Here is a 24,494-nt window from a genome sequence, read left to right as displayed (position 1 = left end):
CTTGAGCCTCCAGGAATCCTTGTTAACAGATTTCAGGAGTTTGGGTTAAGTGCTAATAAATTTTAATAAGCCTCTGAATTAATTCATACCCCCCAGAAAAAAATTACTCACCCAATATAAAACACAGTGAAAAAGGCAGATGGGTTTACCTGTAACCATGGGTGACTAAGGGATTTGTCAACACTGAAACGTTTTCTCATCTTCACTTGAAGCAAATTGTTTATCAAATCAATGGCTGACAAACAGAACAAAAATTATATTACACACTAATAATCTCCATCACCATTTCACATGCTGCAGCAAAAGGGAATTTCTATATATGTGTTTGTGTATATCCTACCAAACTCTTCAACTTAATCAAGATGTTGAAATTTATGTTTAACTTTCCTGATGTTAAATAAGGCTCCAAAATAGGTACAGGGTAAGCTCCCACCCAACCTTTAATGGAAACACTAAAAGCTTTACTATGCTGGCCAATAATCTTCTTCCCTTCCTGATTTTGGTGAATTTCAGAAGCACCAAAGTAACTCAAGCATAACCCTGAGTTCCAAGAGTATGCAGGTGCTTACATCATTGTGTACTTTGTATATGTCCTTTTACACCTACCTGTGTTGTTAATCATATAAATGCTACTATTAACAAAGCTGGCATCAAAGAGCTCTAGAGACCAACCTTGTAAACGTCTAGATTGTTCAGACCTGACATTTAGAGCCAGGTTTTGTTTCACTTGCTACTGTACTGAAAGTAAAATTCAAGTTCATCTCTGAATTGTTTCTGTAATCACAGTTTACATCATGTATGTTTTGAGATCAGCATCCATCAGACACACTTGATTTAACTTTCTACTTGGAATCTTTGAAAGTTTCAGGTTCTCTACTCATGCATGCAGTTAATTTTTCTTGCCAGATCTATTGGTTCCTCCATCCCCAAGGATTATCTACATCACTGTATTTGGCAATTTATCTTTCACAAAGATACATCAATTCTCATTTATCCATTTTGGCATAGAATCAACCAGGTTGGAAGAGACCTCCAAGATCATCCAGTCCCACCTAGCACCCAGCCCTGTCCAGTCAACTAAACCATGGCACTAAGTGCTTTGCTTCAACGCCTCCAGGGATGGTGACTCCACCACCTCCCTGGGCAGCCCATTCCAATGCCAATCACTCTCTCAGACAACAATTTCCTCCTAACATCCAGCCTAGACTTCCCCTGGCACAACTTGAGACTGTGTCCCCTTGTTCTGTTGCTGCTTGCCTGGCAGAAGAGACCAACCCCCACCTGGCTACAACCTCCCTTCAGGTAGTTGTAGACAGCAATGAGGTCCCCCCTGAGCCCCCTCTTCTGCAGGCTGCACACCCCCAGCTCCCTCAGCCTCTCCTCACAGGGCTGTGCTCCAGGCCCCTCACCAGCTCTGGCGCCCTCCTGTGGACACCTTCCAGCATCTCAACATCTCTCTTGAATTGAGGGGCCCAGAACTGGACACAGCACTCAAGGCATGGCCTGCTAAACTTTAACTATCAATACTTCTCACACTGGTATTTGAACAAACCTTGAGCTTTAATCATTTGAATGCATTATCCACATACAGAGACATTCTGATAGAGAAGACACATTTATTTACCTTCACTAGAAATTTCCTTCCAAGGATTTGGTGGGTACATAAATGCTGCATTTTGAATCTGATCATTTATATCCTCGTCTTCATTAAAAGGAAACGTACCACTAAGGCTCACGTAGACAATAACCCCTACTGACCACATGTCTAGAGAGCGGTTGTAACCTTTACTCCTGAGCACTTCAGGGGCAAGATAAGCAGGTGTGCCTACCACAGAGCGCCTGAAAGACTTTTCACCAATGATACGTGCAAAGCCAAAATCACACAGCTTCACCTGCAAAAGAAATGCATTGTAAATGCATGAGAAATCTCTGCCTGATCTCCAAAGCACGTCATTGCCCAAAACCAGAGTGGTACCTGATACCCCTTCTGCCATCGTTCAAATATTGCATGTGCTAAAAACCAAGGACAAAACATCAGGTAATCCAGTTAATGTTTTAGGCTGCTGGGTTTTCAGTCTGCAGAACAAGCATGCTGTAGTTTGAGACCTCAACTGGCCTTGCACAGATTCAGGTCTGAGACAGTCTGTAGTACACAGCCACAAGTGTATAAATAGGGACTAAAGATTTGATTCCCAGCTTGGGTTACTTTCAGAGGCAAATCAGTACCCTCTTAAGGCACAAACCCAGTATTTTAAAAGCAACAAATCCCAGCCAGACCACATTCATCCTAATCAAGCTGGAAGCTTCAGCTACACAGAAATCAAACAGTCTTAGCTATAACTCAGAGCCAGCTCTGGACAGAACAGTCAAATAATCCTCCAGGTAAAAAAGCAGCAACAGCGAGCGTCTGCCCTGATGCTCAAATCTTAGTAGCTCTGGGACAGTTCCTTAACTTGAACACAGCAGGCATCTGATCTGAATCCTTTTAAATCCTCCTCAAAAGTCCACACCACTTTGCATTAACATCACAGGACTGGAAACAAGTCTCTGATGCTGCCTCGGCGCATTGCATTTCTATATATCCTCCACAAAATCCATGCTATCCAAACTGTCTAAGATAATAGTTGACTGGGTTAAGTGTTAGCAGTACCTAGATACTAGTATTGCTGAACAGCATTTCTCTTACAGAAATTTGCTATTTAAATTATAGTACAAACTCTAATGTGACATATACTGGGGAATGGAGATCCCTGGGCAAGGCCAGTGAGAAATGAATCAGTCCCTTTTTGTAAGCAGTGCAAACAAGACTGAGGAAGAGATGTACAGCAGTTAAGAAACTGTTTCCCCAAGGTCTTGCAGCACTGAAACAGAAATGAGGACTGTTCTTCAAGTTTCTAGTCCCATGCCTTTTCCAATGAAATATCCTCACCAATCCCAAATATCAATTTCCACACACTCTTCACAAGCATAGAAACAGACATGGTCTACACAGCCTTTTGCTACGTGCTAGCTGCAGTTACATTTCTCAGGCTCATCAGAGGGAAGAATGCTGGTGCACAGCATTGTTCTGAGACATGGGCCATGGCTGAGAGGAAAGACAATGAAGCAGATCACTGAGCATAAAGCTAAGCTAAGAGCTAGAAGAAGGGGGCAGGGGAAGAAAGAGAAGTGCTGAAAAGTGTTTTTTTAATCTCCACTCACCTGAGGGAATGGCTCTGCAGATGCTAGTAGTACATTTTCTGGTTTTAAATCACAGTGCACAATATTCTTGAAGTGCAAATTCCTCAAAGCAACAAGTATCTACAAAAAAGGAAATAACATTTCCAGAACTATTCAAGGGGATCAGAAACATCAAAAGCCACAGATGCTAACCAATACAGTAACTTGTATCAACATAGTCTCCAAGAATAAACCCACATATACTGTGCAAGGAACACTTATTTTTAACCCCTGTGTCCTCTCTTTCTGAATGCTTACTCTTTTGGCATGTATCTTCAGGTGACCATAATGCTGTGTCTTACAAAAGAAGAGCAAAAAAGATTAACATAACTAACATTCAAAATTCTTTCCATGGATAGTCAATGTTCATTATATGTGTAGCTCTCTATGTTGTCTCTTTTAAATAACACTACAGGAAATTCCTTCTTCAAACTCCATTTTCACATAAACACAAGAGACAAATCTACCCTATCAACAACATGTAGAGAGACTGATTGCTAACCTGAGTGACCATGAACTTAGTTATTCGTTCTGGAAGTCGACTCTTCTCGCTGGAAAGAATCATCTCTAGCATATCCCCATGCAGCTTTTCCATTACAACAAAGACTCGTTCTGGGGTTTCAAACATGCATTCCAGGTTCACAATCCCAGGGTGGTGCAAATTCTAAAATGAAGTAGTATAGGTACATCATTAAAATAAAGCAGCATTCAATATCCTGAGTTGCACAGAAACACACTACCAACTAAAAGGCAGTTGAGAGTTAGAGATAAAAAACAAGACTCATTTGTTTTAACACAAATCATCCATAGCAATTAAAGTTGACATACTTAATACTTTAAGTACAGAATAACACTCATATTGAGAAGGCAGTAGTGGAAGACAGCTAAAACCAACAGTTTCCAGATACATGAGGGAGAAAACATGAAGTCAAAGTACAAGTCATCAGTGGGTCCTTTATAGGGGGTAGATACCATCCCCAAGTAACAAGCTCTATGAGATACTCAGGAATTCCTGCTCTTCACAGGAGGTAGATACCATCCCCAAGTTACAAACTCTATGAGATACTCAGGAATTCCTGCTCTTGATAGGAGGTAGACACCATCCCCAAGTTACAAACTCTATGAGATACTCCGGAATTCCTGCTCTTCACAGGAGGTAGATACCATCCCCAAGTTACAAACTCTATGAGATACTCAGGAATTCCTGCTCTTCATAGGAGGTAGATGCCATCCCCAAGTAACAAGCTCTAAGAGATACTCCGGAATTCCTGCTCTTCACAGGAGGCAGATACCATCCCCAAGTTACAAACTCTATGAGATACTCAGGAATTCCTGCTCTTCTAAGATTCTCTTACAAAAAGTCTCAGAGATCATATTCACAGATTCAGAAATCACTTACAGCACAAAGTCTCATTAATGGCTTGAGACAAACCTCCAATGTGATCTAAAAATACTTTTGTACCTGGAGAATGGCTACTTCATTACGAAGCTGACTTTCCTGTTTAGTGGGAAACCTCATCTTGTCAATGACTTTGATAGCCACATCTCTTCCAGTCTTCCTGTGTTTTCCTAAGAAAAAAAAAGGCCAATGTCAGTCACCAAGAGGTAGAAGCAATTCAGAGCTACAAACCAAGTACATTCCATACACATGTGCAGTATTACTGTATTTACATTTTAACTTGCACCTGAGTAGTGATTTAAACTAGTGGCTTCTCTGCTGTCAGGTATGCACAGTGACACTCAATGCATCAGGTGAAGTTTTCTCATGTCCAAGAACAAGTGCAAGAGCAAGTCTGTGCATGTGCAAGACTTGCACATATGCAAGTAATACCTACTGCCCTGGAGCAGTCCCTCTCTTCTGCAAAAGAGCAACAACAAAACCATTCAAGAGTAATATGAAGACAGATCTACAAGTCTTCTCCAGTGGTTTCATGGGCTTCACATGCACAGGAAATTACATAGCTAATACTCTACAGGAACATGAGAGCAATTTTGCACTATGAAGAATACACAGACGTAGTCTGTTGTGATCCGAAAGCTCTAAATGCTGTGGTAAGAAAAGAACTGTGCTAAGAAAAGAACTGCACAGATAGCACCAAATACTTTTCCTTGATGCAACCTTCATCAGCTACCTAAGAAGCATTGTGCAGTACACAGACAGAACGTTTCAAGTGCAACATGAGTGGCTGCAAATGCTTACCAGGCTTCTCCACAACTGCTGAACTGACTTCTACCACATTCAGATCAGAGAGGTCAATGGGATAAGACACTGCAAGACCTTGATACTCTAAGACATTTAATACTAAACTAGCACAGAACAATTAGGCTCTACCAAAGAAAAAAGAATGATTATCTGCTCAGTGTAGGTTTTGGAAGCCATTCTAGGAAAAGAGATGACACACAGCTACAGTGCAAGTGGCATGGAGGACTCTACTGGCACTGCTACAGGGAGCCAAACTATGCCTCACTAACCACTCAGCCAGGCCTCACCTGCTGCTCTGCAGTCAGCACTGGTGGCCAAGGTTTAAGCAGGGCATAGAGACTGCTCCAAAGGCTGCTGCACCCAGCAAATAATGCACCTGCCTTAAACATCATCATCAATCAAGGGTCAAAACCAGGCTTATCTCCACTGGATAAAGAAAGGTAGTTAATGAAGACAACACTCGACCCACAGGAGTTTACAGGGTTACCAAATAGAACTACCAGCTAGAGAACAGAAAATAAGCTTTAGAAAGACTTGCTTAGTCCCTGAGGAAAGCATGCAGTGTGTAACAGACTGTCACAGGCAATAGAGTAAAGCCAGGAATCTCAAAAAATATTTGGGGAGTTTTGTCATTTTGTCTAAAAATTACTGATTGGTAGGGACAAAGTATTAGAAAGCACAGCACCCAGCTCAGACTCAGGGAAAATTCTTCTGGTTACTCTGGACACCAAATTATACTGAAACATAGCAGAAATATGATCAATTATGAAGCAGACACTAAACAGACAACGAATGCTAGGTTGCAAGACAACAAAGTTAAATGGCCAAACTAACAAAACAATTACAGAAGCTACATTACAGAGTGAAAAATCGAACATGAAGATTAACAGAAAAGCAGCTTGAACATTCCATTTCCTGAGTAAAACATAACCAATCAGAAACAATATCAAAACATGAAAATATTGTCTGTGTTTGAATATGTTCTTTTCATGAATGAGGGAATACACTTTGGTTCATACTATGCCTTCGGAAGGGTAGGGGAGTGGGAAAGGGAGAGGGAGAGGTCTTTCAAGAGTGACGTAAAAACAGACCAACTGCATTTCCATCAAGCAGTTCAGAAACAATAGAGAACAGTATTTAACTACATCAATTGGCACACAAAGTAGTCATAGCCAAAATAGTTTCTGGATAGCAAGGCAACATTACAGAAAGGTTACTGCTAGGGTTTGAACAGGATTGAGCAGAACCGGGCAGAACTGAATAGTCTGAGAAAATAAGGAGAGTAGGCTGAGTAACTGAGCAGACTTAGGTCATTCTGATAAGGAGGCACAGCTGCAGAAGAGTGGCCTTGGCAGGCTGGCAGAGAAGCTGCTATCTGTAGCTGAGCTGTGCTGTGCTAGGAGGGCAGGCTGGTCAGCTCTGGGAACAAGCAATGTTATAGCTGAGCTGCTGCAAAGGGGGATTAAGGGGGGTAGTTGGTCAGGTCTGCCTCTGTGAGTGTGGACAGCCCATTTCTGCCTATGTAAGCCTATCCAAAGTACATGCCCCTGTACTAAACTCCACTACATAGGTATGATGCTTGGCTTTAATAAATGGATTGACCATTATACATCACATTGGTGTAAGCCTGGTGTCTCTCCCTCTCCCACATGGCCTGAAGAGAGGCCAACTCGAAAGGTTACCACTTTTAAATCATTGATTATCCCTTTTTCTCTCTCTCCAGATTTATGGTCTGTGATTTTTCCTCAACTTTTGAGATATAATACACAGGAATAAAAAAAGCATTTTAAGACAAATGAATAAAAAAGGGAGAAAATAGGTCATATGATGCATTTCTACTATTTCTTCTTATGGTTACATGCTATAAGCTATATGTTGCAACAGAAATTCTAAATTAAAACTGATAAAACCACACTTGAAACCTAAACCCGAGACCTCCTGCAATGAGTTTCTCCCTCCACTTTATCCTGTTGATATAAATTTGCAGTGAAATTGTGTGCATAAAACATGCCAATAGTACATTTGCATAAATACTATCATCAAACCCAAAACTATGTATTTTTCTAATTGCTTTTGGCTACATCTCTCAGATATCATTAAAACCAGGTGTAACTGATAACAGACAACAGTGACAGAATCTGCAATTAGAAAAATCCAAAGGACTAAGGCTCATCACTGCTTTGTTTTTTATCTGTGGCCAAAGTGCACTGTATATTCTGAATCGATTTTTATGCCAATGCAAAACTCCCTGTTAAAAAATTTGTGCATAAAACTGCAGAGAAATGGACTAAAATAATCTGGATAAAACCTTTACAAGACAAACTTCACCCAGACATTCTAGATACAGGTAAGTAATTATGAAATGGCTAATCCCATCAAGCAGTCAAACATCCTACTTTAATAAATGTATAATGAAATCTTATGTAATTTACCTCCATATACGATACCAAACTGACCAGAACCCAGCACTTCATCAGCAAATATCTGGTACACAGAGCTGATATCCTAAAGCATGAAAAGAAGAAATCACAAATATCAGAGGACCAATCAAAATGTTCATGAGTCTATTAGTTAGTACTGTATTTACATTTGGCACTAATCAACCTCTTTACAGAGTAACATCATTACCCTGAATGGAGTGGAAAAATACAACAAACTTTTCCTGAAGAGGATCCACTTAGCTGCACTGCAAGCAGGGGCACACATTCATAAATCTAGCAGCTCTGCCAGGTAAGTGGATTCCTTCCTGGATGTAACACTCACTTCTTTGGCCACAATACCCTGTGTGTTGCTGTCTCATCCCGATGTTTTTCCTGCCTGTTACATTGCAATACCCAAGTAAATAAACACTTATACAATGCACATGACTCACCACATTCTCCTGGACCTGGCAGTTTGAAACAGAGATGCTCAGAGATAACTCTTCTGCAATAAAGAAGATATCAATGAGTAAGTAAATAGGAATGGCAGCCTTTTTCTAATAAAAAGAAAACAACACAAAAAACCCTCACTGACTTCTAACCCAGTCATGGTGAAATGATTTTATTGATGTTCTGCAGAAACACTGTACTCTAGAACTCAGATGTCACAGATTGATTAGATGAACAGCCCTGGGAGTTTTGCTGGTATTATTTGTCTATCTTTGTCACATTAATGATCACAAAAATAATAGAATAGTCAAGTGTGTACACAGTACAGAGCTAGAGAACTAGAAGTAAAGTGGCAATTGTACAGAGTTCATTACACTACTATGAATTTCTGGCAGCAAGATAGAAAAACACAAGGAAGAAGATCATGTAGATCTACTGCAGTCAAATGAACATCATTACTGATTTTCTGTGGCATCAGGATATACAAAATTAATGCCTAAGAAAACATCAAGCAAAACAAGTAACAGAAGAACAGATAATGATCCTATGCCTTGATAATGATCCTATGCCAGAGAAATGAAGGTAGATGCATAAAAAGTAGCAGAGGGTAGTTTTTATTACTATCAAGGCTCAGCAGTTCTTTCCATCACTGGCAGCATTTACACTGTATCCCTACCTGCCTTTCTTTTTTTAAGCTACTGACATATCACAATTTTTTTTTAAAATACATAGGGGATAACTTTAAAAAGCACCAAAATTTAGTTCTTTTGGAGTACATAATATGAATATACTTCAAGTTTATTAGGAATATCTAAACTATGGTGTTCCTTTTCACATCCAGCAACTATGTGTGAGTTCTTAATGCTCCTACAATAAAGCTCTGCAACACACATTCACACTGTAAACCTGATTCCTAACTACTACTTCCTGCTACCACAGATGAAAGGATTTGCCCACCCTCCACAAACCCGAGCAGCATTTGTCAGAGCCTTGTGGAAAAGTGTGGATCCAATTCACCAGAGAATAGACAGAGAATCCTCCACACAAAACAAGCTCTTTTCTGAAAGAAGGCTCTACCATTAGCAGCTTCAGAGTATGAATAATAGTGCCTTGTCTGCCAGCTTACTGTGATCTTTTCCTTGTCCTGCAGCAGTGCAAACGCTAGCTTGAGGAGTGACTGGCATCAAAGCCTGACGAATGGCTTTCTCCCAGCCCTGAGCTACGTCAAGTCCAACTCCAGTTGCAGCAAGAACAGGACTGTGATGACTGCTGCCATTGTTTTCACCAACGAAGTACACCATGGTGTCAGTGATGATCTCAAAACAGTATGGGTTGCTGCCCTGCACCACATTTGAAAAATCTCGAGGCTGAGTCACCTGGAGAATTTCTGAAAGTGGAATCTCCTGAAGAAAAATGTTAAAGATTAAAAGTGAGCTCACACACACACACATCACACTTCAACAATATTCAAAACTTAAAAGCACTTGCAAAGAAATCAAAGCAAAAATGCCAAAATGCAAAACACCAAGCTTCATAACTGATGTCAAAATGTGTGTGACCATTGCCTCCTCAATCTTCTGAATTCCTCTTTCTACATAGTTTTTATTGTGTAACTCCTATTTTCTACTCAGAAAACTGAGTAGAATACAGAAAACTGTATTTATATTCAGCATGAGACATGCTCCCACCACATACAAATGATGCACAGCTACAGAAAGACCTTTTTCTGCAGTAGCTTGTACAACTTAGCTAGAGGAGAATGTGACAGGGGAAAAGGTGGACCAAGACAACATTAAGAGGAGGAAGTGATTATAAAAGCTAGCCAACAAATACTGCTTTACATGTCTGAATTGGTTTACAGAAAGATTTTCTTTTATACAGATATTAGCAATTTCTGCTGACTCCTCTACCTTGTCAGTCTAAGACTGTGGTAACAAGCAGTACTAGAAAACAGATCTGAAGCAAGAAATGGCTGCAAGTTTGTACTAGCTGGAGTAGTACTTTCCACATACATGGAAAGGTGTACAGGTCCACATGGCTTGCAAGAGCAGTAAACATGCAAGTGAGCATCAGGTGAGTGTTAGAGGGATAGGAGACAGTAGCTGATGAAGAGCAAATAAATATAAAGGAAAAAAAATCAAATTATTCTAACAAAAAAGACAAATAACCTCAGATTTAGAAAGTTAAAGAAAGGGGTGGAAAGGGGCAAGTGAAAGGACTAAAAGCAGTGACACAACAGAGCAACAAGCAAGGAACATATTTTACCAGCTGTGTTTTGAATGCACAGGGCAATACAAGTATCAGAGAGGTCTGAGAAGAGACTGCATTGGTCAAGATAGGGATGAAAAGGATCTGGGCAAGTTTAGCTGGGTGTACAAACAAAAGGCTTGATCTTAGAGATGTTATAAAGGAAGAAGCTGCAAGATTTGGACCCCCACCTAAAGATGTAAGACAAGAAAGGAAAAAATCCCATTTATACATTCAAACATATTTGGTGAATATTGCATCACTGGACACATTACTATAGTAACAACATACTAAACTTATTGCTAGGCTTCATTTACATAATACCAGGCTGCAGAGTAGATTTTCCTGTAAATCTTGCCTGATTTCAGTTGTACATTTGGGAATAATTTCGTTTTGGGTACCTCAAAATGAAATACACAAGCACACAGACTTTCAGTCACTACTTAGCAAATGCAAAAATCTAAGCTTTCATCAGACTGGCAGCCATATAAATTCTCTAGTAACAGGGAAGGAAGCTTAACATGCTAGGTAATTCAGGAGAACAGTACATGTAAAAGGTAAGAAGACATATTCAAGGGGATTAGGACAGGTGCTGCAAACAGTTTTTGAGTTAGTGTTGGCCCTTCTCATTTATAAAGTTTTGCCAACTAATTCACTTGGACACAGTTTTGATTTTAGAGAATGGGAGATGGTACTTATAGATCTAAAATCTGCTTGTGAGGGATATAAAGCACTGAGAAACTTAAGTTTAACATAATTATTAATCATCATGAATTACCTTGTAATATTTTGTTCCAGATTCATTTTGAAATAGTGTGAGGCATTTGCTGTCCAGTCTCCAGTAATGTCTTTTTCTCTACAAAAGGTGTAGTAAAATACCATAAGAAATAAGTCACTGGTATGGCTTTAGTTACTCAATTATTTAAATGGGAATTACTTTAAATAATCAATAATAATCTACAGCTGCATCTCAGACTAGACACATGAAAAAAAAATACACTGTGGGAATAAACTTTTTTTTTAAACTCAAAACAAGGCTCAAAAATTCTTTATAGAAACCATAAAAATAATTACTTACCTTACAGTAATAGTGGGAACAATGGCAGTTACCTTACACAGCAAAAACATCTGCTCACAAAACCTGAATCATTTAAATTTAGGAACAATTGTGGCAGTTGAGCTACCTTCCTAACCTCAACATCACAAGGGTTCAAGGACTGAGCAGGCCTAAGAAGTCCTTAATTCTACTGACCTCTTAAAATTCTGTATTGACAAAAGCACACAGAAAGGCAGATTATGAGATTCTAACAGACAAAGCTGGGCTTGTTTAGCCTGGAGAAGAGGAGGCTCAGGAGCGACCTCATTGCAGTCTACAACTACCTGAAGGGAGGCTGTAGCCAGGTGGGGGTTGGCCTCTTCTCCCAGGCAACCAGCAAAAGAACAAGGGGACACAGTCTCAAGTTGTGCTGGGGGAAGTCTAGGCTGGATGTTAGTAGAAGCTCTTCACAGAGAGAGTGATTGGCATTGGAATGGGCTGCCCAGGGAGGTGGTGGAGTCACTGTCCCTGGAGATGTTCAAGAAAGGACTGGCTGAGGCACTTAGTGCCATGGTCTGGTTGACTGGCTAGGGCTGGGTGCTAGGTTGGACTGGCTGATCTTGGAGGTCTCTTCCAACCTGGTTGATTCTATGATTCTTCACATAGCCAGCCAATGAATTGTGTCTGTTAGTAGCCTTGGCAGGAATCTGACCTGAAACACGCTAGGTACTTATTTTGGTTTCTGATAAATACATCTAGGTATTACAAATCTGACTTTAAATAAATCTTTTATAAGGCAGTTTCTGACAGACCACATGTAGTGGTCTTTTAGCTGAAATCCCCAAAAGTAAAAATACTACACTATTCCAAGCTAGCATTGTCCCTCAGCTTGATTTCAACAGAGGTTTGTTTCTCTAGATTCCTGAAGCTCCCTTCAATCAGACTCCTGTGTAGTGACAAAGAAAGCAAAAGTATTTAATGCTGCTTTTCATGAACAGTCTCAGTGCCATACACTGTGCTTCACCAGACCTGGGAACTCCCTGAATTCATCCTTTTCATTCATCTACCAAAAGGATTCACTACCTCTCATCAGACAAGTCTAAGGAACCCAGTCATTCCTCCTTATCTTCAATACACAACACAAGGAGACTGCCTAAGAAGGCTCAAAGAAGATCATTACTGCTAGTGCTAGAAAGAAACAAGGTAGTCTTTTTGGAGGATGGATACCCAAGGACATACAGCCAAGCCACAACTTTTGATTCCATTGACACCAAGAGGAATCGTGAGCTTGATGTGGGTGGCATTCAGTAATGCTTAGGATGAAGTGCTAAATGAATTAAGGACTCCAATATTTACACAAATATTTAGAAGCACAATATTATTTAGAAATTAGTGTCAACCATTTCAGTACTTATCACTTCATAATCATTTCAATCTTTCATGTAGTAGAATAAAAACACTGACACAAATATTGAGTTTCAATGATAGACAGCAAGAAGACATAAGCAAATTGTTCCAAACATTCCATTATTTTATCAAGAAAGCTGAAATCTTACACGTGCAATTCAATTGAGACAACTTAAAGATACTTCTTGGAAGGAAAAAAGAAAAGTACTGATAAGCACCACATGAAAAATTCTGAATGAACTACACTTTGTCCTTCGTACCAAATTTCTTTATAATGAGCACCATGGCTAAAGTCTTTTCAAATGCTACTGCAAATCAGAGTATCTAAATAAGAAAGAGGAAATGCACTGCTTCAGAGAAATAGTTGAACTTAATGTAGAAATTAAAGTCACTGACCAGATTGTCTCTACTAGTATAGTGGACCATCCATCCTTCCTTCACCATTGTACTGCTCTTCCTTTTTGTGTGCTTGATTGACTGTACAACTCTCATGAGAGGAATATTACTGCTTGTTGAAGGACTAAAACAAAGAGCAACAAACAAACAAAAGAGTTAATATTTAACAAGTTAAAATACAGCAGTACTGCATTTATACTGGTACTACACATCCTGTCTGTCATTTTCAGGAATGGGCACCTTCACCTCCCATCACAATTTCATTGGCACTTGGAATTGGTAAGGTATCTGAGCTCCTACTAGCTCTCTGAATGCATATATTACAGTATTTAAATTACAGAACACAGAAGAAACACACTGGAATGAGGACATCTATAGAAATCAATCTCTCTCAAACAATTAACTGAGGCTGATGGTCTTAATGCAGCATCAAAAAATAAAACCAGAATCACTACTATTTGCTCTTTTCTGTGTAAGCTGATTATGAGACTTCCTAATATTCTTACTACAATAATGAAGGTCTCTATCTAAACATGCCTTTCATTCAGTAAAAGCACCAATTACTACCCACTGCTACTCTCCCATGAGGGCAAACACAACACTGTGAGCCAGAACTGGTGCAGCATCACCAGCCCTTGGGGTTCAAGTGAAAAAGACTGGTGTCCAAGTTATCCTTTCCTCCATTTTACCACTTAAAGGAAGGGAAGCAGCCACAAAAAGTTAAATAATGAGTATCAACTCAGGGCTAACCAAGGAATAAGCTAGGCCAACCAAAGTAGTGTCAAATGTTCCTTAGCTGCCTTCCAGGAGGAAAGCCAGAAGGCAAACTACGTCAAGCATGCATACAACTATGGCAGATCCTCTTTTGCACCTCTCCAGGGAAATCTTACTCAGCTACCTCTTTGAAATGCCTGTACACCAACACCTGCAGCATGAGGAGTAAACAGGAAGAACTAGAGGTGTGTGTGTGGATGCTGAGCCACAATCTCATTGCAATTACAGGACATGATGGGTTGGCACACATGACTGAAATGCTGTCATGGATGACCACATATTTTAACACAGAGCAGCAAGGCAAGGTAGTAGATCTGTTCTTTATATGCAGGAGCAACTGTAATGTACTCAGTGTATTTTGTCCAGTTCTAGGCTCCTCCAGCTCAAGAGAGACAAAGTTACTGGAAAGAGTCCAACAGAGGGCCACAACAATGATTACAGGACAGGTGCATCTCTGTTATGAGGAGAGGCTGAGGGACCTGGGGCTCTTTAGCCTGGAAAAGTGAAGATTGAGAGGGGATCTTATAAATGTCTACAAATATCAAACACTGTAGAACTGTCTGCCATAGGATGCTGTACCTGCCAAGAATTTCATTTGCCTCAAATTAAATTAGAAATAAATGGGAAAAGCCTATCTAGAGGTAGAATACAAAAGAGAAGCTACTTTCAGTTCATGAAGTCCTTGAGTTATAAATCACTGCAAGAAATGTTCCTTCTCACATATTTGCCATTAAGCCCTGAGCCAGAATGACCTTTAGTTTGACCTAGTACTCCACTCAACGACCTAAAATCAGGATTACACTATTAAGAGTAATAAAGAAAGCAAAAAGATAAAACCCTAGTAAAGGAACTATGTAAAGGTTTAAAAATAGAAGATTTGAAAAAATCACACTCAGTACAAATAGGAACAAACTTCTGCCTAAAATGCATATAGACTATGATGAGATAATTAAAATCAAGTCATTCCTTTTAAATCTACACATATATATAACAGTAACTAAATTAGGCTAGACACAAAGACCTTAGTCATGTAGTAGCCATGTCAAGCCATAAATTTCACCATGTTTCAATAATGTGGTTTTATTTCTTTAGTAACAGTCATAGCACAGCACTTCTTGCAATCAGAAGAGACTGCATTACTTCAATTCCTATTTCAGGATTTCTTGAGACATGCTAAGTTTACAAAGCATTTTCAAGTTAAAAGAAAAAAGAAGAAAATAACAACGTTTTAAACAGCATTTTAAGCAGTAAAACTGGGCTAATCAGCAATTACTTTTTAATTGCAATACTGAGTAAAGAAAACTACCTTACAGCTTACCTGATTGTCTTGACAGCTTCCTCATCTTTGTCTGTATCAAGATCAGATGGATCCATAAAGAAGATTTTGTCCTCTGGAGGAGAGGGCTCTTCAGCATCATCTAGACTTCGACTACCATCACTGTTCATTTCACTGCTATCAACTTCCATCGGCATGTCCAAGTCCTGGCCTGGGCTAGCAGGTTCTGGAAACAACACAAGGTTCAGATATTACTTCAAATGCACAATTTGAGGAAAAAAAAAGGGGAGCAAACAAAATTAAACCCAAAGAAAGCTCCCAAAAACTCCATAGCATTTCTTCTTCAGTTGACATTTCTGCAAGTAAACATAAAGGTATAAACAGAATACAAAAATCCCTCTCTTTTTTTTTGCTAAATGATGCAGATTATGCTAATGAACATTATCAATTTGGTTTTGCTAAATGCCAAGGCAAGAAAGATCCAAGTAAAATAAAAATCATACTGAAAGAAACAGAATGAAAAGCTTAAGGTCTAAAACTAAATCTCATTAAGTAATTCTGTTCCAAAAATAATCAGTACAAAGTAACCTTTTGATGGCTAGAGATGACCGAGAGAGTTATTTCTGTGCACATTAAATTCTCCTTCAGCAGAAATCTGCTCTCACTACCCTTGTAGCCCATAATAGCAAAAGTAAGTGCGGATAAGCAGGCCATGGCATTACAGGAGGAAAAAAATTAAAAAGGAAACAGAAACCTTATCTGCATCTCACTCCCTGCTGGCCTTCATCACCAGCCTTTTTGTTTGTTTGCTTGAGGAAAGATCAATTTAAGGGTGGCAGAAAGGACAAAATAAAAGTACTCCTCATGTTTTCAGAAGAATTGTAAGAACTCATAGTTCCCAAACTATATGCCCTGGGACCCTGGCATCACAAGGGTGGTGAAAGCATGCTATTGTTCATGGCCACCAACCTCAAGACCTATGCAAGAGCCTTGAAGCCGGAAAGCGCAGGCAGGCTTGAGTGGGTGATGTTGTGCAATGCAATAGCAACTGATCGACTGGCTAACAGGGCTCCTGCCCAGGCCTCTGAATCAGGTCATACAGTTTGGCATGCAGCAGATCACATCATCACTGAATATGTGTGTGCCAAGGATCAATATTTTGGCCAATACAATCACAGAATGGTAGAAGCTGGAGAGAACCTCTGCAGGTCATCTGGTCCAACAGTGTTAAGAGCTCCTTTCTCCAGCCCATTTAAGTCCCTATCAATGGCAGCACAACCCTATGGCCTATCAGTCAGTCCTAGTTGTCTGCAAACCTGTTGAGGATGTCTTCTCCTCGTTGTCCAGATCACTAATGAAGATGTTGAACACGTCTGGACCCAGTATTGGCCCATGGCAAACATCACCTGTTACCAGCCTCCGACTAGACTCCATGCCACTGATCACCACTCTCTGAGCCCATCCATTCAAACAGCTTTCAATTCACCTCACTGCTTATCCATCTCATATTTCATCAGCTTAACACTGATCTAAAACTTCATTATAAACACTCTCAATTTCCCTCCACATACTGTTCCCCACCTTTCCCTTTTGGCTCTGTAAGATGTATGCAGAAAACAGTGCTACTTAATTGAGGGTAAAAAAACATACATGTATTTCATGGTGAACAGATTGACCACAACAGATGCTTATCTTTTGTACATTGAGAAGGTTTCTTGACTTTTTTATCTCCTTTGAGCAACATCAAGCAAAGCATACCATACTTGCCATTAAGTAAAAGTCACCAGAGTATAAATTTTACTGTGAGTCTTTTGGTCACCGACCTCAGGTGGAAAAAATAAAGATCAAACAAACCAGTGCAAAATATTCCGAGATGACAGAACCAAAGGTTAATGCACCTCATTCAGCCTTCAGAGATCTGTCAGTATTTGAATCATGTTTCTTATCTTACCTCCATTGAAAATCACCTCTCCAAGACAGTCTTTAGGTACTTTAGCTGCACAGCGCTTGTGACAGTTGAATCTGCAATCTAAACCATAAGATAAACAAGCCAATGATACCAGAATCTTTCTCCCACTTGGACACTTGGACACTAACATTCTATTATTCAGTACTTCCATCACAAGCTTCAGTTCAGAGTTATGCATTTGCAAGTAACTGAAGACAGCACCAATGAGGTCACCTCTAGAAGGAAATTAACAATCTTGTCCTGATGTCACATGTTTATTTGCCCCACCACTATTTATGTCAGCATTTCCCCCTCCAGTATAAAACACTTTCATATTTCTCTAGCTTTCTCTGTACTATTTTTTCCATTATGACATCATATTTCCCATCCTCTCATTGGTTCCACATAATTTTTCCATTTGTATATGATTTACATGTCTCGTCTCAATCTTCTTCCCCACCTGCTGCCTAAGATTTGCAGCCATCATGCCCTCTCAGATCATCCATCTATATCACAGAGCAAATAAATTCAGCAGTTAAATCACAAAGTCCAGTTCCTTTGACATTAAGATTACACATTGGGCTCAACACTGAAGCTTCATTTCTGCCTGCTGTCTCAGGGGAGACAAAATAACATTATATCCAGATCTGGTCTGATCTGGAGATGGCCTGACCTGGACAGGTGCCATTTCTGCATCCAAGGTATCAAAGAATCAACCAGGTTGGAAGAGACCTCCAAGATCATCCAGTCCAACCTAGCACCCAGCCCTAGCCAGTCAACTACACCATGGCACTAAATGCCTCATCCATTCTTCTCTTGAACACCTCCAGGGATGGTGACTCCACCACCTCCCTGGGTAGCCCATTCCAATGCCAATCATCTCTTCCAACCTGGTTGATTCTGTGACAGACTGAATGAGTTGGGGCTGTTCAGTCTGGAGAAGAGGAGGCTCCCAGGTGACCTTATTGTGGCCTTTCAGTATCTGAAGAGGGCCTACAAAAAAGCTGAGAAAGGACTTTTCAGGATATCAAGGAGTGGCAGAACGAGGGGAAATGGAGCGAAGGTGGAGATGGGTAGGTTCAGGCTGGATGCAAGGAGGAAGTTCTTCACCATGAGTGTGGTGAGAGGCTGGAATGGGTTGCCCAGGGAGGTGGCTGAGGCTCCATCCCTGGAGGTGTTTAAGGCCAGGCTGGATGGGGCTCTGGCCAGCCTGATCCAGAGTAGGGTGTCCCTGCAAATGGCAGGGGGGTTGGAATTAGATGACCCTTGTGGTCCCTTCCAACCCTGACTGACTCTACAATTTTTCAGAACACCCTACAATGTACAGGCAACTAAAACAAGGGCTACTGCAATCCTCTCAAAGTATGCACTTTTTCAAAACTTATACTGCTGATTTTGCAGTAAAAAGCCTTCTGGCAATCAGAACCCAAGCTGAAATCAGTCTTAAATACTGACATTTGTCACTGCAGCAGCAAAGTACATGTTTACCTTTGCACTGCATTCCTTGGCGGAAGAGGCCCTTGAGGAGCCGTTTGCAATACTGGCATATGGTGGGACGAGTGTAGGAGTGAACAGCAAAGGTGTGTGGAACCTTCACCCTGCAAAGCACCATCTTTTCCATCCAGATGGGACGGCCACTCCAGGAGGGAATCCTCTTACTAGGCTCTGGGCAGCAGCGCTGGAATAACAAAGATATACATGTTTTACACCAGAAGAGCTCAAAATCATGCATCAAAACTTATCAAAGATTTGGCAGCCAGGTGAAGTCTCTGTGGACTGGAAAAAGAGAAACATTGTGCTCATTTTTACAAAGGGTAGAAAGAAGGACCTCAAGAGTCATCAACCTGTCAGCCTCACCTCTGTGTCTGGAAAGATTATGGAAAAGATCCTCCTCAAAGCTGTGCTAAGGCACAGGGAAGTGATTCAAGACACTTGGCTTTACCAAGTTCAACAACTTAGTGATCTCCTTTGGATCAAGTAACTATTCTAATCTGAAACCAAAATTCTCAGACTTCATATAACCATGAGGGACAGGTTAATAAAATTATACATAAAAGTTATAATTTATTTCCCATTCCATTTCTCACAGTAGCCATAGTTACCAGGTAAAAATTCAGCAAAACCAATCACAACAGTTAAGATCAACTCCCTCGTACTCATTCTGAGCCACTCGCAGGACTATCTAGATCCCCAGAGGTTAAAGGATTTACAACCATAAATCATTTACCCTTTCATGTTACATACCTCTTCAGAGGCAGAGGATGTATATTCAGCTTGGGCTGGTCTTGAAACTGAAAGCCCTGCTCCTGGTAAAGACACATTAGACAGACGCCTCTTTCTTACTCCACTGCAGTTGTTTGGAATCTTGAAGGCACATCGTTTATGGTAGTTTAACCCACAACCTGAAAAAGAAGGGGTTTTGGACAAAAACCTCTCAACATTCACAGTAACAAAAACAGTTAAACAGATGTTCCAGGAAAATGGTAAATGCAGAAACAGATTGCTCTGTTCTTCACGTGAAACACAGAAATCTCTCTCTTTTTATTCCATTACTTGCTATAATACTGGTCTGCAGTAAATTCAGCTCTAGAAACAAGGCTTAAGACTCTGAAACAGCTCATCGTCCTCCTCACTTCTTCTGCCACCAGGAGGCATTCATCACTCCCAAAGTGAGGCTTCCTCACTTTGAAGCACTAGAGCCAAGGAGACACGAGTGAGCAGGCAGCATCCATACCTGACAGCAGGCTGCAGAGTACTCTACAATCTGCTGGACAAAAGCCCTAAGGAAAAGGACTTCCTTTCAGGAGTCTCTCCAAAGTATGTGCTCCTTGTGCAACGAACACTTACCTGTAAACCAGCAATTTTTTTTTACAAAGTGGAAAACCAGAACACTTTTGAGTCATTTTCTCAAGGTCACACACAGTTTGCATTAACACTATGATCACAACTCAGGTTTCTTGGTAGATAAAAGACCATAAACCCCTTCCAGCTCTATGAAATACTACATTTATCATCTCTTAACGTATCAAACAAGATACAATTTCTTCTTCATCACCTCATATACACACACAAAAATACACTAAAACCAAGGCTTACCTTCACATTTTAATCCTTGTCGTACCAAACCCCACAGCATCTCTCCACAGTAGTCACAAAAAGTAGGAGCCTTGTAGGAATGCACATAAAGTGCATGTGGACGAATCTGGAAATCTTCAACTGTAGCCAAAGCTTTTAAAAAATTGCAGTAAGTTAGGGCTCTTGCCACAGAAGCAACAAGGATTTATGGAAAACACATGGTGTTTTAAAATGGCAGATCCAAAGAACACTAATGAGCTGTTCAGACATCAGCATCTTACTGTATACTATTTATATATCTACTCAGAAGATGACATCATTTTCAGTAAGCTTTTTCTATTGAGGAAAAAAAATCCACTGGATTCTGTAGGCTATAGCCCACAACTAACTAACAATAAGAGCCACAATGCTGAAAGCCTCACTAAGATGAGAAGGCAAACACAACAAGCTTCACTGAAATCAGCAGTAAACACTTAGAATCATAGAATCAATCAGGTTGGAAGAGACCTCCAAGATCATCCAGTCCAACCTAGCATCCAGACCTAGGCAGTCAACCAGACCATGGCACTAAGTGCCTCAGCCAGGCTTGGCTTCAATTCCTCCAGGGACAGCAACTCCACCACCTCCCTGAGCAGCCCATTCCAATGCCAAATCACTCTCTCTGCCAACAACTTCCTCCTAACATCCAGCCTAGACTTCCCCCAGCACAACTTGAGACTGTGTCCCCTTGTTCTGTTGCTGCTTGCCTGGGAGAAGAGACCAACCCCCACCTGGCTACAATCTCCCTTCAGGTAGCTGAAAAAGCAGTTTAATTTTCAAGCTCTTTGTAACCCATAAAATTTTCAAACAAAGGAGTTCTACAGGTTAGATTTTTATCCTCTAAAGGCCTTTTTCAGTAAAAGCTTATTAGAGTGAACTTTATATCAAAACAAAACTGTGCATAGAGTTTCCATGAAACACTGGAAACTTCAATAGCAATGCTCATTTTTTTTTAACAAATAAGAGGTGTAGACTCCCACCATTTGGTGATTTCAATTAATTTTTGGTCTCTTTCAAGTTGTTTTTTTATTTTAAAAAATATATTTTTTACTTCAGTACTACCTGTGCTAGTCTGAAGCTAGCTAGAATGTTTTGGTGAGAAGGACTAGATTACAGGCTGGGAAAGAAAAACAATGGTGATGTCTGCTTCACTCAAAGGCTTGCTGAGAGATATAAAAATAAGAATCCAAACACAGATAAGGGAGTCACTTCTAGTTCTGCTGGGGAAGTGGCTGAGCTGCATCTCTCTAGCCTCTCTCTGCCATTTTCTTTCCTAATCCACTTTGCTTCCTAACCCCTTGGCCGAACCTCCATTCTTCCTTGGGACTGGCGTAAGGTTGAGAGAGGTGGGGGGGAAGTGAAGGGGCAGTTGAGAGCCCCTCCTGGGGGCTCAGGTTTCTGGGAGGGCTGCTGTGTTTCTGTATTACCTTTTCCCTTGTCTATTTCTGTCTATAACTGTATCTACTGCAAATATCTGCTTGTATATTGTGCTCAGCTGTAAATATAAGCTTCATTCAATTTCCAGAGCCTGCTGAGTCTAGTCTGGGTGATTTCCAAGTGTGAGGGGTGGGGAACACCCAAACTATCACACTACCTTACCCTAATGGCTACTATTCTTTGACCAAATAGGTACTGATGCTTCAGATTCTCATATCTCCTGTTTAAAAGCCTTCGGAATGAGATTCCCATGTACCACTTGGATCTTCTTGGAAACCTCTGCCCCAAAACAGTGACCCAAGTCCAAGGCAACCATGACAATAACCTTCCATAAAGACCTACTCCTTTTAGTATGCTGATTAAATGCTGTTCCATCATTACAACAATACCTACCAGATAGTACGACCTCAACAAGATCCCCCTCGTGTATCTCTTCTGCTGATGTAATTCGCTGCAGAATATTATCTGAGTTCAGGTCATGACGGAAGAGGAGAATTTTGTCATACATGCCAAAGAAACCACACTCTGGGAACTGCAACAGAAAGCAAGCTCTGAATCAACACATGTTCTTTGACAATCCTATCCATATGCACTTCAAATAACAACTACAAACCCATAACTTTTAATGTATTCCACAAAACCAACTTTGATTTTTTTTTTCCAAGAACTGAAATGCAGCATGAAAAGGTAATAAACAAACAAAGCAAGAAAAATCACACACACTATAAACAACCACCCCTACCAAAACACACTGAATCATAGAATCAACCAGGTTGGAAGAGACCTCCAAGATCAGCCAGTCCAACCTAGCACCCAGCCCTAGCCAGTCACAGAAGATGGTATCTAACCAGAAGGAATATAGAACCATAGAATCAAGCAGGTTGGAAGAGACCTCCAAGAGCATCCAGTCCAACCTAGCACCCAGCCCTAGCCAGTCAACCAGACCATGGCACTAAGTGCCTCATCCAGGCTTTTCTTGCACACCTCCAGGAACGGTGACTCCACCACCTCCCTGGGCAGCCCATTCCAATGCCAATCACTCTCTCTGCCAACAACTTCCTCCTAGTAGCTGCAGACAGCAATGAGGTCAGCCCTGAGCCTCCTCTTCTCCAGGCTGCACACCCCCAGCTCCCTCAGCCTCTCCTCATAGGGTTTGTGTTCCAGGCCCCTCACCACTAATAAAACTCTCCTGTCCTTCTCTTGCACACACACCTCCTCCCCAGGACTCTCCTATCGTAACAGAGCAGACCGCAACACAAAGCCGCCTCTCTGCTGGCTGCTTCCCGCACTTCGCAGCTCGGACTGCTCTCCTCTGCCCCCGCTGCAGCACTGTGCGCCCAGGCGCTGGCTGGCTGCCCGCCGCATGGCCGGCCCTGAGGAGCTGCAGGTGGCCGTCACAGCCCGCCTCTAAGGCATGCGGCCAGGCTTCCACGGCGGAGCTGTGCAAGCAGCCTGGCTCCCGACAGACGTGCGGAGCCCTGCTCTCTCTTCCGTCCCCCAGCACATCAGCGAATACAGCATTCCGTGCCAGCACCTTAGCCAGAAGGCTAAGTGCGGACCGCTGGTCGAGAATAACCTCATTGATTAACACGGGTTTTATTTCCATTTATTTAACAGAACTCTTATGCAAAGCTTAAACTATGTTCAAGTTGTAGTCTGTCCACTTTTCCTCTCCTGTGCAGCAGAGTACAGGTTTTATAGCCTTAACTCATGCTCAGTTGCATGAAGCTGTTCAAGAACACTAACCAGTTCCTTAGAAGTGTTAAGTGCTCATCGTATAAACTTGAAAGCAAAACTCAAAACGGAGTTTTTTTAAGCCTGTTTTATCTTATGGGATTATACAGTTATTACTTTCCTGCATAACAGCCCAAAGTATCTGCACGGCGACTCAGAACACAAATAACTGCTAATGCCAGTATCACTGTATTTTCTACACGCAAAAAGGAGACTGCTTCCAGTGTTAACAGCTCCATAAGAGCTTATAACTACAGGAAATCACTTGTGGGAAGTCTACATATGCAGTAGTCCATGCCAGAGTTAATCCCTGGTACACCGATACCAACAGCTTCTGCAAAGAATGGATCCAATCCTTTGTACTTAAGGAGGACTAGGAGAAATAACTACAGATAGCACTGCTAGTGCATCACTACAGTTACACAAGGAAAAATGATTGGCATTACCCAAAATTCTTATCCTGTAAGTATTACAGCATGCCTACTTTTTAATTAATAGTTTGTTACACTGTATTGATATACAGTGGCCAGTACTGCTGGAGTAGAACGAAGCTCATTCGTGTTACATCTTGGCAGTAAAGGGCAAATGCCTCTACTCCAAGTTCCAGGACTTACTTTACAAAGTTCTGGACTAGTCGCCAAGAATTCGCACTAGGGAAAAGCGTAGGCGGATATTGTTTCAAGGTCCAATATCTCATGACCCATCATAACTCAAAACAAATGCTTCAGACCACTGAAAGTTAATTCCAAAGTCCAATGGAGCAAAACATTCATTACCTTGGAAAGTCTCTTCATTCACTGAAATCATTCCAATTATTCTGCATCCCTACCCAG

At 41.0% G+C, this 24,494-nt stretch overlaps 1 protein-coding gene across 2 annotated transcripts in view; it reads right to left on the bottom strand.

Annotated features, from left to right (window-relative positions):
* The window catches only part of PRKD3 (protein kinase D3), a 39,393-nt gene that overhangs the window by 3,860 nt on the left and 11,039 nt on the right, over nucleotides 1–24,494 (bottom strand). For both annotated transcript variants that reach the window (XM_064158701.1, XM_064158703.1), the window contains exons 3-18: nucleotides 22,321–22,459; nucleotides 20,473–20,604; nucleotides 19,621–19,778; nucleotides 18,865–19,054; nucleotides 17,380–17,457; nucleotides 15,471–15,654; nucleotides 13,379–13,502; nucleotides 11,318–11,395; nucleotides 9,419–9,695; nucleotides 8,295–8,347; nucleotides 7,855–7,927; nucleotides 4,682–4,788; nucleotides 3,722–3,883; nucleotides 3,202–3,300; nucleotides 1,625–1,892; nucleotides 150–235 (exon numbers count right to left, since the gene is read on the bottom strand). In XM_064158701.1, coding sequence (XP_064014771.1) covers nucleotides 150–235; nucleotides 1,625–1,892; nucleotides 3,202–3,300; nucleotides 3,722–3,883; nucleotides 4,682–4,788; nucleotides 7,855–7,927; nucleotides 8,295–8,347; nucleotides 9,419–9,695; nucleotides 11,318–11,395; nucleotides 13,379–13,502; nucleotides 15,471–15,654; nucleotides 17,380–17,457; nucleotides 18,865–19,054; nucleotides 19,621–19,778; nucleotides 20,473–20,604; nucleotides 22,321–22,459 — 2,208 coding nt within the window. The remainder of the gene's footprint in view (nucleotides 1–149; nucleotides 236–1,624; nucleotides 1,893–3,201; nucleotides 3,301–3,721; nucleotides 3,884–4,681; nucleotides 4,789–7,854; nucleotides 7,928–8,294; nucleotides 8,348–9,418; nucleotides 9,696–11,317; nucleotides 11,396–13,378; nucleotides 13,503–15,470; nucleotides 15,655–17,379; nucleotides 17,458–18,864; nucleotides 19,055–19,620; nucleotides 19,779–20,472; nucleotides 20,605–22,320; nucleotides 22,460–24,494) is intronic.

This window comes from Pogoniulus pusillus, chromosome 18, assembly GCF_015220805.1.
Source record: "Pogoniulus pusillus isolate bPogPus1 chromosome 18, bPogPus1.pri, whole genome shotgun sequence".
NCBI classification, from domain to species: domain Eukaryota; kingdom Metazoa; phylum Chordata; class Aves; order Piciformes; family Lybiidae; genus Pogoniulus; species Pogoniulus pusillus.
The sequence above is the reverse complement of the archived record's forward strand: the minus strand, read 5'-3'. Positions and strand labels throughout refer to the sequence as shown.